The sequence below is a fragment of the Corvus brachyrhynchos genome, unplaced genomic scaffold (genome assembly GCF_000691975.1).
Source record: "Corvus brachyrhynchos isolate BGI_N302 unplaced genomic scaffold, ASM69197v1 scaffold18, whole genome shotgun sequence".
Classification (NCBI taxonomy): domain Eukaryota; kingdom Metazoa; phylum Chordata; class Aves; order Passeriformes; family Corvidae; genus Corvus; species Corvus brachyrhynchos.
Genome location: NW_008246064.1, coordinates 5,095,420 through 5,114,183, shown reverse-complemented (window position 1 = coordinate 5,114,183; position 18,764 = coordinate 5,095,420). Strand labels below are relative to the sequence as shown.

The following is an 18,764-nucleotide window of genomic DNA, read 5'->3' as shown; positions in this document are numbered from 1 at the left end:
CCCAGGGGGTTGAGTTTAAGTACTTCTTTACTAAATGTGGGTGATTTATTCCATCAAGTGTTTAGTATCCTAGTGGTTAAGCGAAGATCTTGGTCTTTTATGAAGGATTTAATTCTGAGCTGTCTTAGTAGCTGTTATCTGTTCAGCAGCCCTCAGTTTTTCCAAAATGTGTTCTTTAAAGCGAGACAAGATGGAGCCTAACTGAAGATTCTTGTGATTCTTGGAGACAAATGATTTGCAAATAAACAGGATCAGGGCAAGAACTTATCCTTTGAAGAATTCTTTCTTTTCCTTCTGGATTGTCTACAAGCTCAGCATCTTGAGTAGTATCTTTGCAACTGTCTCTCTTGAGAATCTCTCTTGATTCTTTTCTGAATCTGAAATAATACCTCAAATTTGCTGTCTCACCCATCTGAGCATGGTGCTAGGTGCTGTTCTTTGCTGCTACTGTGTCTGGGAAAGAAGTAGTAGCAGAAATTTAGAGACTGCCTGAAGTGCTGTAGTTGGCTTTCCACACCTTTTCTGCCACAGGCATTCCTCTATTCCAGGTTATCAATTACAGGGTTTGTAAACTTGCTGGAGGAGTTGCGTTGCATGATGGCTATCTCAGAGAAGGCTATTTCCCCCTGGCCTTAATAGATTAGCTGTTCCCTTCTTGCTCTGATCCAGCCTGAACATCTTTCTCTTGTGAAGAACTGGGGACATGAACTGACAGTGACTGTGACCTCACGTGATGGCTCTTGCTGGGGGAAGATACCAAAGCTGCAGGCTCAGGGTTTTGGGCAGTGTGTGTCCTTCCCCCCTTTTTTGGGGAAGAATGGTTAGAACTTACTTTACTCCGAGGTGGAGTTGGTCTGTGCGAACTCACATCTGTCTCGTATCTGCTCCCCAAATGGCTCACTGCTTCTGCTGCCTTAACTCAAAGTGTGATGCTCTTATGTGGGAACACTTCATGTATCTTGCCTGCAGGGTTTCTTTGTGGTTTCAGTCTTCCTCATGAGTTAGGATGCTGCTGTGGTGGATTTGGTAATGTTTGTTAGCCTGACTCCTCCTTGTGTCAGCGGGTTGGCTGAACACCTCTGGCACCTTTCTGTTTAACCATTTTCTAGATAAATGCTATGTATTTAGTCTTGTGGCCCTGGTTTTTCCCCATGTGGCTTCTTCAGTTTCAGTGCAGTTAAGGGATGATGGCTGATGGTTGTTCCTGTTCATTGGTGATCTGGCATCTCTGAAGTCAGGAGGCAACTTTGAGGACTGTCATCTGCTGATGTTTGGAGGGTGGATGTGCTTCTCATGGTCAGGGAGAAAGCAGTCAGGCTGTGTAGACGTAGCAAGAAATACAGGTCACTGCCTACATTTTTCTTTGCCAGTACTTTATTGAATGCTGATTCCATTGACTGTGAAGCCCTTTTATTCCTAAATCTGTTGTGGAGAGGATCCCCTTGGCGCATAATTTAAAGTAGACCTTTAAGATACTGCTGTGAAATCATGATCTGTTCAGATTTTAGTCATCAAGCAATTGCAGTTCTCTGTTATTTGGACTAAGGACCAATTTAATGGATATAGAAATACAGATTGGTTGTGTCCTAGTTTTGTGCCGGGTCAAGACCTGGACAAGAGCCATCACTTCTGTATTGTGTTTTCCATAGGAAAACTATTTAGGGGGGTGGGCAGGACAGGAAGGATGTCATGCTCAAGCACATCACCAGGAGATCAGGATTTTGAGGTGCACCAGTGCCTGAGTCCTTCAGAGAACCAGAGTTTACAAGGAAGTGTTTCTTTTCAGAATGACACCATGGCCTTGTAACCTCTGATTCTGGGGAGGATTAATTCATTAAAAAATTGAAATACTTGGTTGATTTCTTTAGCAGCAAAACAGGCTAGGTAATTCTTTTAACTTCCAGTTATATTTAAAACAATCAAACAATTTTTTAAAATTTGTATAAATCAGGTGTCTAAAAGCTGTAGGGGACATGAAACTGCTATTGTTTCAATCTCATTTTTTTAACAACTTGCTATAGTAAACATTGACTAGGAAGTAGCACAGTCTTCAGGTGTTAAACTAAAGGCTCCCTCTAGTTTATGGATATATCAGAGGCTTTCATTTAGAATACTCAAAAAATAAAAGAAAAACAGATTTGGTTTTGCTAAGCTTTTTTCTAGCTTTTTAATCATTTTAAAAGTAAAAGGCTTAAGGGGTTTTTTGTTTGGCATTTGTGGTTTCTGTTCTGTTTCGAATGCCAGCTACCTGTTTATACTGCTTCTGATTTTTTTCTGGGGAGAGAGGAAATCCTTCTGTTGGTGTCTGGTATGCTAAATCAAGGCAAAGATTTATTTAGTTTTCCTTTTCTTTGTTTGTTTGCAGGTAAAGAAAGCCTTCTTTGCCTTGGTGGCAAATGGTGTGAGAGCAGCTCCACTGTGGGAGAGTAAAAAACAGAGTTTTGTAGGTAAGTAGTTCAGACATATTTCAGGATTACTTGGATTTCCAAGGTGCTTTATTGTTTCAGAAGGTGGTCTGAGCCTGGATATCATGTAACATCCTAGAGAAATACTGGCAAAGAGAGTTTCTTTTTCCTCCTTGTGAGGAGTGGAACGGTGCCAGCTTTCACAGCGTTTCTGTGCCTTGAGAATCATGATCCATCTTCTAGGTCCCAACCTTCTGAAATTCAGTCTGTAGTATTTGCATGTCACTGTGTATTTAAAAATGAAGGCAATGGTCACAGAAAGGAAATTTGAAAACAGGAACTATAAAGAGAGTAATTTCATATTCCAGTATCCTAGTATGAGTGCAATACAAGCCTGTCTCTGTCTGTGCTCAATAAGGTGCACTGAGGATCTCTAAAACCAGAACTAAAGCTACAGAGGTGTCCCATGTTGGGAGGAAAACATTAGACCTATGTATTGCTGTTTTTAAAAATCCTGTCATTAATTGCCACAACAATAATCTTACAAAACTAGATCTCTGTTACATTTAGAAAATGGGGTCACAGTGGCAGTGACAAGTAGAATTATATGTACTTCTTGTGACCTGGAACATAGGCTGAGGATTCCTGGAAATGAATGGTAGATGCTTAATAAAGCATTTGTTAAAATACTTTAAATCCAAGAGGGGAGGAGCAGTAGTTTCTTGCAATACACCATAGGAGTGCTGTGGTTTTTATTTTCATTTCTTTTCATTTCATGTTCTGTCTGTAACTAAGCTCTACTGGTTTAAAGCTGACCTCCAGATTAATTTTTCCCTTCCCCATTTCTTAGTTTCTTTAGTTTAGATGTAAGCGTAGTAAACAGTGGAGCAATTGCATCTTCTCAAATCTAGAACTAGAAAGCTCAAAAAAAGATAATTATTTTCAGGCAACTAGACTAATCATCAATATTATATTACATAGCTTGGTGTTGGTGCTTAAAATATATATAAATGATGGACGTGCTGTTTTTTTCTTTTGAAAAGTCACATTTCAATACAGACCTTGAGGATTACCATGGAAATGACTGAATGAAGTTCTGTAATAAGTAATAGTCAAGAAAAATGTATTATACTGTTCCTTCATTTGAGTCTAGGAGTCTGCCTGACTTGGCAAGTACATAATGAAAATGTGTCTTATTCAAAAAGAAAATGAAAGGCAAGAGTAGTTCTCCAGCCTTGAAAGATGTTCTAAACCTGCTCTTTTCTTTACATGCTTTTGGGGGTGGATGTGGCCTGAATTCCAGGGGTTTTTTGAGTCAGATTGAAAGTGAGGAGAAACACATAGGTTATAATTTTGAATATTACTTCAGATGTGTTTTTATTCTTAAACACTGTGTCAGTGTGAAAGTGAATAGACGTGGTTTTGAAATCCTGCTGTTAAGTAGTCCAATACCAGTATATTTTACATGGATTTAACATTTATTATATGTTGTGAATATAAATTGAGAAAATAACTGAAAGTTCTGTATGTTAAGCATATATCTAAAGACCTTTTTTTTATATATTGCTTGTTACAGGAATGTTAACAATTACAGATTTCATTAACATACTGCATAGATACTATAAGTCTCCAATGGTAAGTATGATGTTAAACTATAATTTGATCATTTGCCATACAGTACAGAGACTGAAATACCTGAAGGGTTTAGGATGACTGTCATTATTATTTAAGGCTTTGGATGGTAACTTACAGAGGCTTGGATGCTGTAAAAAATTACTGTTCTTGGAGTGATGGTGTAGAATAAACAAGTCAAACTAGTTAAATATATGCAAATATTTAGTTACGTGGCTGAATTGCACCATCAGTTGGAGATCTGTTGACTTCAATTAACTGTAATTTGATATTCCCATTGGCAGTCAGTTGATGAAATTCTCTAGCTTGCATGTTCATACAAACATTTACATCCCTTTCTTGTTCCTGTCAAATCACAATTCCCCCTCTACCAATTAAAACATATGTACTATGTTGTACTAGCTAAAAAATTCAAGAACAGTTGGATGGAGCAGACATCTCATGTATTTGCCTTCTCAAAGCTCATGTTACTTTTTAATAGTGAAATTCTCATCAGTTGCTAGGAGCGTGGTGCACTGTCCTTTCTTCATGTTAAAGAATTATTTTTCTCTCCTTGGGGATTTACAAGGAGTAGGGGGAGGAACAAATGAAAAGTGCTTGCACACTGGTAACTTCTTTAAAATTGTTTCCATGTTGTAATGGCCCTCTACATCAATATTACTGATTTTTCCATGAGACTTTACCTAATGAGTTGTCACTCATTTACACTGTGTAAGGTCCTATTCATGGGTTCTGCTTAAACTGGCAGCAGTAAGGAGAAATAGCTGAGGAGTGACAATATTGGACTTAAGTGACTGATGCAGTCTTCTCTAAGAAAAATAAATGACTGTTCCATCTGGGAATGCTCTCATCTTGATAGATGAAATTATGCTGAAAATATAATTCTTACAGTATTTTAGTCATTCTTTCTGAATGCATCAGGACATACAGTGTGAAGCACGTTGCTATTCATGTGCTAGATAATATCCACCGTTGAATGATGAGAAATACCCAGGTACTTTCTCCCTAAAGAAGTGTTCTTGCTTGTTAGTGATCAGGTAACATTAATCTGTTAGCATGAAGAAGTCAGGTGATCAGGGTAAGCTTGACTGGTGTGGGTGTGTGAGGAATCACCCAAGGGATGCTTGTTTTAAGGTGATGCAAATTACTGAGGAGATGCCTTTGAGTCCAGAAAAGAACTGGACTGCAAACCTAGGCCAGTAAAAGGCTTTCCTGTCCCCTGCAATGATAAATCCAGGATTTTAGTTCTGCATTGGGCAGGATTGCACCCTTTCTTCTTGTTACAAGAAATGTTGTGTTGGACTGTTCTTATTCTTGTTAGATTTCTGGCAATGAAAATTTTTCAGGTGTTTACAATGTTAATGATGGATTTAAAATTACATTACTTCAAGTTGAACTTCCATCTACCCATTGTAGGTTCAGATTTATGAATTGGAGGAGCACAAGATAGAAACCTGGAGGGGTAAGAATATTTACTACTTGGTTGATAATTTACTAGGTTCTGATGTTTTTCAGTATAGTGTATTTGTAATTCATTGTAGACTTCACATATTTTTTAATGAAAGCAGAAATAGTAAAAGCTTCTCTTCGGGCTTCTGTTCCTTATTTTTCTATCTGAAACAGCAATGGACTGGTGATCTGGGCTGTATAACATTTTGCCCCTCATTCATGGTTCATACCAGCTGGCTCTTTAAGAAAGGGAAAAAGCAAGTGGAGTGAGACAGATGTGGAGTGGGAATGAACAGAGCTGTGCCCGAGTGAGCTGCACAATGCATCCAGAAATCCATACAACATTCTGGGTGTGAACACAAGTTCTGAATGCAGGGAGGCAGCTCCGTGTAAAAATAGACTGTATCCCATGGAATGATACAGGGAGGTAGTCTGTGCTGCAGGCACTTACAGAACCAGAATGAGTAAAGAATTATTTGCTGTGTTTACAGTGACCTCTGCTGGTATCAAGCTTAGTCCTGCTTTTAAAATTTATGTCTTTTTAATGTCAATATAGAGCACTGTGCATAAATGGTAGAATAACTAACTGTAAATTGCTATCTGCCACTTAATTTTGTACAAATGAATTAATGAAATGCTTTCATAAAAAACCGTAATGTTTTTGTGTGAAGTGGTAACAGTTTATTAATTTTCTATCCACAGAGCTTTATTTACAAGAGACTTTTAAACCTTTAGTGAACATCTCCCCAGATGCAAGGTAGGATTTCGCTGTTCACTCTGCTTAACTTGAAATACACTAACGCCATCTCAACACTGAATTTAAGGCTTCTTTATGTAAGAAGGAACAATTTATACTGTAAACTACAGTACAGTCATGAAGGACTGTCTTTTAATAAAATTGAGAAGGGGTGAGAGCTTTTTATTTATTGTGAGTAATGACTTTTTGGATTATCCAGAGAAGGGAATTTTTAATTGAACTTTTGCCTTTTATCAGCATAACTGTTCTGGTAAATAAACTAGACATGGATCAAAATTAATTACTCCAAAATATGCAGAACAGGCAATAGGATGATGCTTCAAGCTAGCCTGCAGGTCATCTTTGTTTCATGAAAATAAAAACTTTAGAGCACTTCAGCTGTCTTGTTCTCAGCAGTCACAGTAATTGGAAACTTAAAGTGCTTTTCAAGGCAAGTAACTTTCCTTAACTAAAGGAAAGACAGTATCTCTCTGGTTTGTTCGGGTCTGCCACAGGGCTGTGTTTCTTAAAATATAAATGACTGTCCTTCTTGATGGAAGTTGAAAGAAGTAGTTTTTAAACAGTCATTATGCCTTATTTACTAAATAATTTAAGAGACTTAGTTGATCACTTAAATCTTGAGTACTACTTAATTGCTGAACTGGAGGGTGAAGTTCTGGTTCTTGCTTTCAGTTTGTGGACTGGGATTATGCCCTGGCAAAGGCAGCTGGTGAAGGGAGCTGTAGTGATTACACTGAAGTAATGATATGCTGTATCCTCAGTGGAATTGCCATTTAGTCTTGAAAAATTCATTCCATCCAGTCATGAGGAATGTATTTTGAATGGTGACAGGTTGCAAAGAATATCCTTCAGACAACAGAAGAACTTTAATTGTTTTCAGTCAGAGGTGCAGCACGAGGAACCTTGCCACAAAGAAGATGCAGTAAAACTTTTATAAAAGGTTACAGCAAGTCAGCTTCAGACCTGATCCAGAGGTGGGCTTGGGTTCTGTGACAATCAGATTGCAGCACTTAAATGCTTAGTCCAGGAGTGGAATCTGCAGCAGTGGGGGAATCTTGGCTCTGTGTACATTCAATGGGGCTATTTCATCCCTGTGATGGGCTCAGAACACACAGCTTGTGTATGGGAAGAAGCCTGCTTCAGCAAGTAGGTGTTTATCAGAGTTTTACCAAATTTATTACTTGCTAATTTATTGCAGTTGCTGGTCAGCTGCTTTTTCATGGTCTTACTACAACCAAGGGAAAAAACAAAGTGTCACTTGCAAGATGAGTGGACTTGCACAGGTTGGAGTGTTGCTAAATCCCAGTCTGCAGTGCATGGGAATGTTTTAGATCTCCTAAGGATAACTTTTTTTGCCAATCCCCAGTGATAATTCAGTGAACTGATTAGATAATTGTTTTGGGTTAATTGCATATATGCACGTAGTCATAAAAATGCTCTTTGTGGAACATGTTACAGAAGTTTGGGATTGAGATTCATTAAGTGCAAGAACTCTGTTTTTCATTTTTTGTTTCTGAACAGAAAGACCCATTCTGAGTGCAGGGATACTGCAAGCAGAGTACTTGCTGGAAAACCAATTTACACTTGTGAAGAAATATTTCTGCTATACTTTATACCACAAAATGAACTTTCCATCTCATTTTCTTAATGGATTTAGATTTCCATGAGCATATAGTTGTTGATGTGTTGCAAAACAAAAAGCTGCAAAAGTTAATTTGAAATCCCTCAACTTCTGTTTTTTATAACATTAAAGATAATGCAAATAATTACCACATCTACTTCATGTGGGTTTGTAAATGTGTGCATATATATCACATGGCATTACTTGTTGTTAGCTAGAATTCATTAAGAAAATAAAATGTTTTTCTCCTCAGCCTTTTTGATGCTGTATATTCGTTGATCAAAAACAAAATCCACAGATTGCCAGTTATAGATCCAGTCAGTGGAAATGCACTTTATATACTTACCCATAAAAGAATCCTCAAGTTCCTCCAGCTTTTTGTAAGTATTTAAAGCTATGCTGTGCTTAACTGATTTTTCCCCACAGTAGAATGTAATTAAGTAATTAAAGTCTTAGTGCAGAAATTTCTTTATGGACTTCCATATTCATTGTGTCTGTGTGTATCTTTAATTGGTAACAGGGAAATTAGAGCTTCGTGTAAGGCCCATATTTTACCTGTACTTTGTTTTAGTCCTTTAAAGAAACCTAAACACTGAGGACTTGTCTGTTGGATTAATCTGCTGTCCATTCTGGAACATCTCCTTGGCTTCAGAAGCTTGTTTCCATGAAAAGAAAAATGAATTGTCTTCCAGAGATGAGATTGTCATTACTTTCTCTAGTAATGTTAGTCACAGCAATGAACAGGAGGCCAAACCAAGCAACAAGAGTTCAGAATAAATATTCAGATTAATGCTTTTCTATCTTCTCTCTCCAGTTTTAGTGGGAATGACATAGCTTAGGATCTACAGCTTTCACTGATGTGTTACTGCAGAAAAACCCGAGCGAAAATCTTAGTTACATTGTCTTAATTTAGAGCTGCTTTGAACAGAAACTCCTTAGGTCTGAGCTTGTTTGGGTTTTGTATTAATCTGGTAGCAGGAAACTGCAGTGACCTGTAACCATCAGTTGGAGTCTGCAGATGGATGAATGTAAATGTAAATAATTCCTTCTGACTCCCCTAGATGTCAGAGATGCCAAAGCCTGCCTTTATGAAGAAGAATCTGGATGAACTTGGAATAGGAACATATCACAACATTGCCTTCATACATCCAGACACTCCTATCATTAAAGCCTTGAATATATTTGTAGAGCGAAGGATATCGGCATTACCTGTTGTGGATGAGTCAGGTGGGTACAAAAGTGTGGGAACAAAAGTGGTGCTGAGCCCTGGATTGATGCTGGGGTGGGGGAAAAACACAAGAAAGAGTCAAAAAAAAAAAAAATCAATAAAAGGCATGGGGGAAGAAAGGGAATATAAAGAAATACTTAGGCAAAGTGTAGGTTGATGGGCTTGGAAGAATTTTATTATTTGATAGGTTGTTTGGGGTGTTTTGTTCAGTCTTTCCTGCTTGACCTGTCATTTCTTTCTGAGTAATTATAACAGATGAAAGCAGGAAGCAAGAAAACGGATTTCATGTTTTAAGCGCTTTGTTAAGTTTTGTTTTTCTTTTCTTTTTAGGAAAAGTTGTAGATATTTATTCCAAATTTGATGTAATAGTAAGTATATCTCTTAAATTCTACTAAATACTTTATATGTAGTAAACGTTTGCAAATTAATTTGGTAGTATGACAATTTTATTTTATTCCTTAGGGCTGTAGTTAACAAACTGAATGAAAGAGATCCAAGTCACCCTGCACGTCATTTTTTTTTCTTACTACTTTTATTTTAAGTTATCCTTAGTAGTACTAGTTGCACATAGGCTCCTACTGCTCTGGATGTTACCCAAAATTAGATCTGGCTGGGCATAATCCAGAGGAGGGGATCAAAGCTGGTGAAAGGGCTGGAAGGAATATCCTATGAGGAATATCTGAGGACTCTGGGTTTGTCTGGTGTGGAGAAAAGGAGGCTGAGGGGTGATGGGCTCATTGCTCTTGAGGCTTCCTGGGGAGGGGAGGTGCAGAGGGACGTGCTGAGCTCTTCTCCCTGGAATTCGGTGGCAGGACACGTGGGAATGGTTCAAAGCCACACTGCAGGGGCTTTACATGGGACATTAGGGAGCATTTCTTTGCCAAGAGGTAGTTGAACACTGACCAGGTTTCCCAGGGAGGTGGTCGATGCCCCAAGCCCGTCGGTGCTCAAGAGGCCCTTGGACAGTGCCCTTAATAAGTGCCTTAGCTTTTGCTCCTGCCTGGAGTGTCAGGCACTTGGACCAGGTGATCACTGTAGGTTCCTTACAGCTGAACTGTTCTGTTCTTTTTGTTTGTTTCTGTTTTTGAGTGAGGACTTCCTTTTTCCAGCTGCTGCCACGCCACACTCTGTTCTCAAAGAGAATGCAGGTTTCTCGGTGCAGTCTGAGTACTTTGTACAGCTTGACCTTCTCAGGGATCTAGAAACGACTTGGCCCATTCTTCTGTGTCTCTGACTGCAGTCTTGCATCTGTATTCCTTCTGCTTTAGATCTAATCCAGGATGCTGTTTCTGTATTACCCTCAGGATTCCAGCAGCACAGTCAGATTCATGCCATGATTTACCAGCCTCCAAGGGCAAGGGCTCTTCTATTCTCATGGCTTTCAGAAACTTGAAAAATATTTATATATATTTATCCCTGTCCCCTCCTAGCTGTGTGCACCTGCTTTCTAATTGCAGCATCTGACAACTACATTATTTTCTAGAGATTTCACTGCCCAGGTTGCCACCAACCAGCTGCACTAATGAGGAATCCAGATGTCTGAAACCCTGCCTAGAAGGCCTTCAGTAAAATGGAGAATAGTCTCAAGTGGAAATACTTTAAGCTTATAAATATCTCTGGCTGCAAACATTGTTCTTATTACCAAAAATTCTGTGCTATCACTGCTCTTGCCTGTCATTTCTAGGCATTTGTCTTTGTTATTTGGGATTCTCTACTGTGTAAGATCCTGTTCTGCCATAAAAACTTGTCAGGGAATAGGCAGTAGCTATAGAGAGAAGGACCTGATCTGTCAGAGACAATCAAATTTCATGGTTGGTGCATTCAGTGTTTCAATTTATTTTGTAACTGTATTAGATTTTGAGGCAGGACATGTTTCCTTCATTGTCCATTCTTCTTCAGAAAGACACCAAAAGGAAGAGGGTTCCTTGTGTTTTTCACATCTTTCCTCACTTTAAGTGATGAGGCAACAAAAATTAATAGGATTTTTAGAGATGTTGGATCATTTATTTGGAAAAATATGTATTGGGAACTGGAAAAAAACCCCACACCACGAAGATACAATTTTTAGACATATGTCCTAGTTTGCTTATTAAGTTGGGGGGAAAAGATTCTATTCTTAGAAGAGAATCACCTCTGAGCTTCCAGGTTTTCATCAGTCTGCTTCAACCTGATCTTCAGCTTTAAAAGAAGGAAACAAAATGTAATCTGAAGTGTCTGATCTGGTCTTCCAATAAACATAGAATTTCCAAGATGGTGATTTTTAACTTTAACCATGTGGCTAACATGCTTACTTGGTGGTTGAAGCTATGCCTGTATATACAGCTGGCTAAGTTGATAGATTTCTGATAGATTTCTTTCATTTTGAGAGTTCTGAATTCATTTTCAGGTTCTTGATGGGAGAAGCCTGGGAATGGAGTGATGTATAGAAATAGCTTTATATTGCACTAGTTATTGTGTGTAGGGTAACTTCAGTTTGCAGAGGCTTTTTATGTCTTCTCAATGTCCTTCATTAGGACCTGGTTAAATGAATTAACTAAAATTGCTTTTATCTTCATGATCATCTCAAACCTGTCTTGTCATGCTCGGTGTAATTCAATCAAAAAACTTGACCCGAGTATCTTTTAGCCAAAAATTAATTTAATTTTATTGCTTGGTCCAGTGCTTTCATTTAAAAGCTCTGTCTTTGTTCTTCCTTCAGTGTCTCAGCAGCAAAATCAGTAGGCCAGGGTGTGCCAACACTGCTGAAATACCACTATGGTCTCACATACAGAAAGCTTTTGCAGGTCTAGACAGAGTCCCCTCACTGCAGGCACGGTTCTGTTCTTAAAATGAAAGTTTAAAATGTCAGCTTTCAAATTGTTTTAATCTCTTCCTTTTAGTGGTGGGGATGGAATTTCATTTGTATTATTCTTATAGTAGTTACTAAAATACACCCAGACACACAAATTGTCATCAAATGACAGCACCAGCTGAGTCCAGGAGAGGGAGTTTGAGCCTGCAAATTAGAAAGGTGAAGAATGTGAATCTGCTCTCCACTTAGATCTCAGCCACTGACATCTACTCAGTGGGTGGTGTTCAGAGCAGTTGGTGTCCTCCCCTGTCCTGTTAAAAACAAACAACAGAAAAATTGTATATTCTGTGTGGTGTGAAATCTGAAGAGCTTCACCTTTACATTTGTTGCTCATGACAAAAGCAGGATGAGTGACACCAAGCCAAAGATCAGATACAAAGTAAGATTTTCACTGGCCTAATGCATATCACCAGTTTCAGCAATTAACCCAGCATGTCAAGGGGTGTTCAGCATCATTGTGTTTGACAGTTCCCAGAATCTGAAGCTGAAGAGCATCTGCTTTGTTTAATATGTTATTTGGAATGGACTCAGCTTAGACCAGAAATGCCTATCTACTTGATGCCAAAATATTTAGTTTATTGAGTACTTTGTTGCTAAGTACTGAGCTGTCTGATGTGGCCTGGGTTTGTTTTTTTGCAGAATCTTGCTGCTGAAAAAACGTATAATAACTTAGATATCACGGTGACACAAGCCCTACAGCACCGCTCTCAGTATTTTGAAGGTGTTGTAAAGTGTAGTATGCTGGAAACACTGGAGACCATTGTGGATAGAATAGTGAAGGCTGAGGTGAGTCCCTGCACAATAAGTTACAACAGTACAAATTTATCCTCTTTAAGTTGTTTTGATTACTTGGTGAAAGTATTTTTTAATAATTATGTCTGTTAGGTCTCAGTCTGCTCTCTAGATTCAGATTTTAGATGCTTACCAGGGATGTGCAAAAATATTATACAGTGTATCTCTAATAATATTCAGTTATTTACATTTCTGTTTACTGGCATTAACTAAACTGAATGCAAAGCTTTCCCAAGTGTTTTCCAAGCCTGCTATAAGTTTTGGAGACAAATCATTTGTTAACCTCCAGTTTGTAGCTTGGCTCAGGAAATGTATTGGGTGCAATTCATTGATACATATGGAATACTGCACTGCTCTCATAGAAATGCTGTGAAAGGGCCAGAAAGCAAATTCTTGTGAGGAAGCCTTCACTAACTGCTCTTGTAAATTTTGTATCTGTGTGCTGTCCATTCTTTTGGTGCTGTTTATCTTGTTTGTTAGTTCTGGGAACTTCCTTACACACAGAGGTGAATGAGTTTGTAGGTTTTCCTCCCCTGTAAGGCTTCTCTGCAGCAGAAAATCAATACTCCCAGTTTCAGTCATCTCTGTGGTGTGATCAGCTCCATTTAGATGCCTTAACTTCATCAATTACAAGATTTATTTATTTTTTAGGGCTGTAACCAGGCATATAATTGATAAAAGGAAAACTTCCACTTTGTTAACAAGCCCTTAGAACCTCCATTAGGCAATTTTTTCTTGTAACTTTCTGCATTTGCTTGAGCTTCCTCCTGAAACAGAGTAATTTTAGCACTGCTGATACACAGATTTCAAACTTGGATTATTTTATTACTATCTTAAGATGCTTTAGACATTTGAGTTTTAAGAACAACTCCTACCCTCTCATTCAGTCTAAACACAGATTACATGTAAAAATGAGTCCGTCAAAACTACTACAAAGCTATTTTTAGCTGCCAGCCAACTGCTTGATCTTACAGGCAATTAAACAAATGAAACAATTACATTGTCCATTTTTCTTGAATTCATTACACAGAGAGAGGAATAAAATGATTAAACATGTGCATATGCAGAAACTAATAAACCTGTCTAAAATATCACCAGCATAGTTTCCTCAAAAATAAAACATTTTTTCTCAACTTAATAGCGAAGAGAGATAATTCACATGGGTAAAATAAACATGTAATAGGCTCTAAACTTTGGACAGACACTTTCTGGTTCTGCAGTGGCTTTTCACAGCTTTGCACAGGCCAGTGAGCCTCAGGATACAGGAGTATCCACCTAATTTCCTACAGTTAGGACAAAAGTTTTGTAGTGTCAAATGTTCCATAGAAGAGGTTTGTAAGGATAAGATCATTATTTGAAAATACAGTCTTACTGTTGATAATCTTTCTTCCAAGTTGTGTCCTTGTGTTTATTTGCATGGACAAATTGAATCCTTTTTCTGTCTTAAATTGTTTAAAACAAATTGTTTTAAAACCAATCTGGCACTCACTTTTCATTGTGTAGTCCTGTGAGAAAAATAAAATTAAAACCAACTCAGAGATGTCAAAATACAACAAGTTTTAGTGCTGTGCCTCTCTGCTGAGAAAATTAGGAAGTATTTTTCAGAAGGAATTCTCACTTCATTACTGTATCTAATTTTTTGGAGATCACAGGCTGAGTTGGGCAGAGGCTGTAACTTGAAGAAAAGTGTTTGATGTGAGTGCCACATTTTGAGAGCAGAAGTATTTTCAAGACCTAGATCTCGACTTACCTGTCACTTCATATCAGATTCTGTTGCCATGTCAGCTGGCTGTGTGCTTTTTAAACATGCACTATTTTCATTTATGTAGGGCAAGCATGTTTGTGTTGCTGTGAGAAAATTGCTGTTACTGACATTTTGAACCATTTTGGGTTGGTTTTTTCCTACTTGTCTTCATAGTGCTTTACTTTAGGGGTTTTGTTTGTTTCTTTATTTGGTTTTCTTTGCTTTGTCTACTTTAAATCAAGAAAATATATCTCAGACTCTTCTCCCTGCTGGCAGGTTCATCGTTTGGTGGTAGTGAATGAAGCTGATAGCATTGTGGGTATCATCTCCCTCTCTGACATCCTACAAGCTCTGGTACTCACACCTGCAGGTATGGATCTGCCCTCGGGGCTTTGCCACGAGGCACTGGTGGTGTGCACACCCTGCTGGCTTTCATTTATTTCACTGTGATAAATGTCTGATTTTCAGCTTCTGTTAACTGATTATAGTTCTTAAATGCACAAGTCATTTCAGGAGAAAGCTGACAGAATATTAATTATCAGTCTTCTGTTCACTGAGGAGGGCATGCAAAAGCTTCGTGAATGTCCCTGCTGTTCACGTGTCTTTTTTTCTAGAGAAAAAAAAGGGTTTGATTAATGTTTTAACAGGGTGAAGCTGAATGTATAGACAACATCTACAACAGGGCACCTTCCCCACCTTCTGAGTTTCTGTACTGTGGCCAAGTGTGGGTACAGCTGTGTTTTCCACTAAAAAATCTCTTATTGGAGCCTTGCTGTTGTCCAGCTATGCTGGGGGTTTTTGTTGGCACAACTTAAGTCAGAGATGGCACCTCAGCTCACCAGAACTCTTCCAGTAAAAAACTCTGCTGTGATCCAGTTAAATCTCTAGTGATCAATCTAAACATGATCAGGTTCCTTTTAACAAGAGTATCCAGCAATAGGTTTATTTCTGCTACTTTTATCTAGGTTGTTGGGGGTTGGTTTGATTGCGTTTTGTTTGGTTTTGGTTTTAAGTTTTGCCCAAGTTCTTAACCTGCTTTATGTTCTTAATTGTAACTTCACTTTGACCACATCAGTTACTTCAGTGTCAAAGCCTTCAAAGCAAAGTCCTGTTTTGGCTCTGTGAGGAAGGCAAAATGTCGTGAGGATTATCACCATTTTGCCTCAAAAAAAAAAATCAGACAAATAGAGCCAGATACATCCTTAAAAAAAAAAAAAGTCTAAATGTACCTTGTTTAAATAGTAATATTTCTGTTCTGAAGAGAAGTAATCGGTGATACTGCTGGAGGTATTAAACATCTGGTTCCTTTTAATGACCTGGAAGAGCAAGGAACCCAGCTCTGTGTGAAAGTATGGATGAGAAATCAGCCCAGAGGTCTGGGTCAAATGGAATCCTTGCCTGGAGAAAGAAGAAGATGGAGGTGTAAAGACAGGCAGCTGGTGCTTCTCCAGGCAGAGAAAGGAGTTTCATCCATTACTGGAGGGTAGAAGGATCCCAGGAGAGCAGAATTTAGTGCTAATGGGGCAAAGTTCAGACAGAAAAGATGCATTTGGATACTGACAGCCAAGAGCTTTGTTGTACTTGGAATTACGTGGACACCTACGTTGGAACTCTGAGCTGATCTAAAAGTGCTCCTGAATTACTGCAAAGGGCAGTTCCTGCTCCCACTCTGGGGCAGCCCCACGCTCTGAGATCCCTGAGCTGCTGTAATTCACTGAGCTAACAGGAAACTGAGCCAGCAAAAAAAGCTGCAGTTTTGTCAGCCTGGCACACTGAACCTGCCCACAGAACAGTCTGGTACTGAGGACAGGGGTTAGAGCAACAGAGAGGGCAGGATTATGTCACTGGAAGGGATGAGGGAAGGTGTTTTTGGGGAGCAGTTGAGCATTAGACTGCATTTCCTTCCACAGGCAACTGCCCAGTTTTAGACTAGAATTTGTCTCATGCAGGGAGGATGTCTGTGATGTAAATCTGATTTGTAGAGTATGAAGTGGGACTTAGCTCCTAAGAACACCAGATAAATCATGTGTACAGTTCTCTTCACAGATTGGAAAGGAAAATTTATTGACTGGCAGGAATTAAGACCAGCCTGTGTTTGGGAAAAAATTAGCAGTTGTGGTGTGAAAACTGGATGTATTTAATGAATCTTTCAGTGTTTGATTATACATTACAAGTAGCAACTCCAGGTTTCTGGCAAGAGATTCTTGCTCTGTAGAGTTGGATGCTGAAACCAAGCTCACCATAGGGTTCAGTCATTGCCCAGCATGTTTAAGTACCTGGAGAAGAGATGAGATGCTGCACAGTCCTGCTGGACAGGTCTCTCAGATCCCTGCTGTAAGCAAAATCTGCCTCTGAGCCAGGAAAAATGGGTCCATCAACACAGTGTAGTTAAACTGAATTCTTACATAGTTTGTGCTCAAGCAGGACTTATTTTTTTGGGGCTATTGTGATGATTAAGCTTGGCTCTAGGCTGAGGGACAGGTTTGGGCTGTGGGTTTTTAGTTGGGAGTTTTTAAACTAATTTTTTTTTGTGCTGAGGAGAATCTTCAAAGGCACTTGGAGTAACTTCCCAGAAGGGTTACTTAGATTTAGCAATGAAGTTAGAGCAACGCTGGTCTCAAGGCCTCCCTCGCTCTGTCTCACATTGGCATTTAGCAGTCCTGCAGTTTATTCTTTATAAATGTTGCATCCAGTACTCAGATTCTGGTAATGCCACCAGGGAAAGTTGCAGCAGTTGGAATGAGCTTTTCCAGTTCTGTGTGCCCAAGGAAATCACAGCTGCCTTCCTCTTCTGTTCCCAGGTGCCAAACAAAAGGAGAACGAGAGCGAATGACTGCTGTGAATGTACGCGTGTGTAGGAGAACTTGAACAAAGTTTCTGGGTCGTTTGTCTCAAGAGCAGTGACTGCAATCGAACAGAGCAGGATGGTTGAGAATGTGTTTTGGGACTTAGTGATGGATGACGAGTCTCTTCCCCCCAGTGATGTCGCAAAAAAAAAGCAGCATGACAAAAGCTTATGTTAAAATGTAGGCTCGTATTTCAAAATGTCTTCAAAACATTTGCTGGAAGACTTCACATGATGTCCTTCATTAAAATGCACTGTATTCTGAAACTTTTTCATTTTGTATTTGACAGAAGTCACTGGTCAGCAATGGATATATGTGACATAAGGCAAGTGTATGGCATATTCATATCATAGTGCCTTATGTCAAAATACAGCAATATGTCATCACTGTTGCCCATCACTGTCAAAGGAAGTGTTGTGCTAAACGAGACACTGTATTTGAATGTGAAAGTCTTTAAACCTAAAACCAAATCAGTTTCAGTTCTCATTAGATTTGTCATAAAAGCTGTAATTTGGGTATCGCTAGACTTCTTTAAAACTTCAATGACAGTTTTGTGTTCAATGTTGCATTCTGAACTGAAATGTAAAATGAGACTGATTTAAAAACAGCTTTATTTATTTTTACTTTCATGACAATTTTTTACACATCTTTGGTGGATAGCTAAAATTTCACCATATCCATTAATAAACTGTTGATTGTTATACAAACAAGTGGGAGATTTTTCTCATTATTTAAAACTGTGCAGTTGCAGAAGCTGCGGCCTGTTCACCAGTCTGTGTTACTTGAGCTGAAGATTTCGGAAGCATGGATTGAAAGTGCTCTGTACTGTCATGCACAGGCACCATGGAGGAAACGAGGTGCCAGAGGACAATATTTTCACCTGTATTAAAGTGTAAAATGATGTTTGTACAATGAAAACCCGAAACTTTTTATTGTATATGATTTGTACAGAAGCGGAGGAGTGAGGAAAGCCATGGGGTATTTGCTAATGTAAATGTACTGTAAAGTTTGAAGATGAGACTTTTATAATTGTAGATTCTTGTAGATGGAAGAAATTAAACCCTACAACATCAGTTTGGTTTTAGCAGTTCGTGCCAAGTTCTTTCGCATGTATGGATGTACGTGCATTGGGATTAGTGCAAACCAGGAATAGGAGCATTCTTATTTTTATTTGACTTTAAAGGTGGCTTATGCTAATGAAATACTGCAGGCAGGACTTCTGCACTATGTTTCCAGCCTGAATACTGCAGTGGAATAATGCAGGAAAGGGCTACATTATTTTTTCATTTATAAACATGGAGGTAAAAGGTGAACAGTTTTCAGTTTGCTTATAAAATGTAAATGTATTAGTAATAATAGTAATGAAAAACTTTCTTCAGAACTTTTCCCCTTTCTACAAGAATTTAAATTTTTAACTAAATGTGTGAAAACTTTTTTCT

The 18,764-nt window shown here is 38.6% G+C and overlaps 1 protein-coding gene across 1 annotated transcript in view; it reads left to right on the top strand.

The window, feature by feature from the left end:
• Positions 1-18,398, top strand: part of PRKAG2 (protein kinase AMP-activated non-catalytic subunit gamma 2) — a 216,921-nt gene extending 198,523 nt beyond the window's left edge. The window contains exons 9-18 of the mRNA XM_017746720.1: positions 2,366-2,447; positions 3,982-4,040; positions 5,454-5,499; positions 6,189-6,243; positions 8,118-8,244; positions 8,926-9,091; positions 9,423-9,460; positions 12,583-12,729; positions 14,756-14,849; positions 17,281-18,398. Coding sequence (XP_017602209.1) covers positions 2,366-2,447; positions 3,982-4,040; positions 5,454-5,499; positions 6,189-6,243; positions 8,118-8,244; positions 8,926-9,091; positions 9,423-9,460; positions 12,583-12,729; positions 14,756-14,849; positions 17,281-17,312 — 846 coding nt within the window. The 3' untranslated portion in view covers positions 17,313-18,398. The remainder of the gene's footprint in view (positions 1-2,365; positions 2,448-3,981; positions 4,041-5,453; positions 5,500-6,188; positions 6,244-8,117; positions 8,245-8,925; positions 9,092-9,422; positions 9,461-12,582; positions 12,730-14,755; positions 14,850-17,280) is intronic.
• The last annotated feature ends 366 nt before the right edge of the window (positions 18,399-18,764 follow it).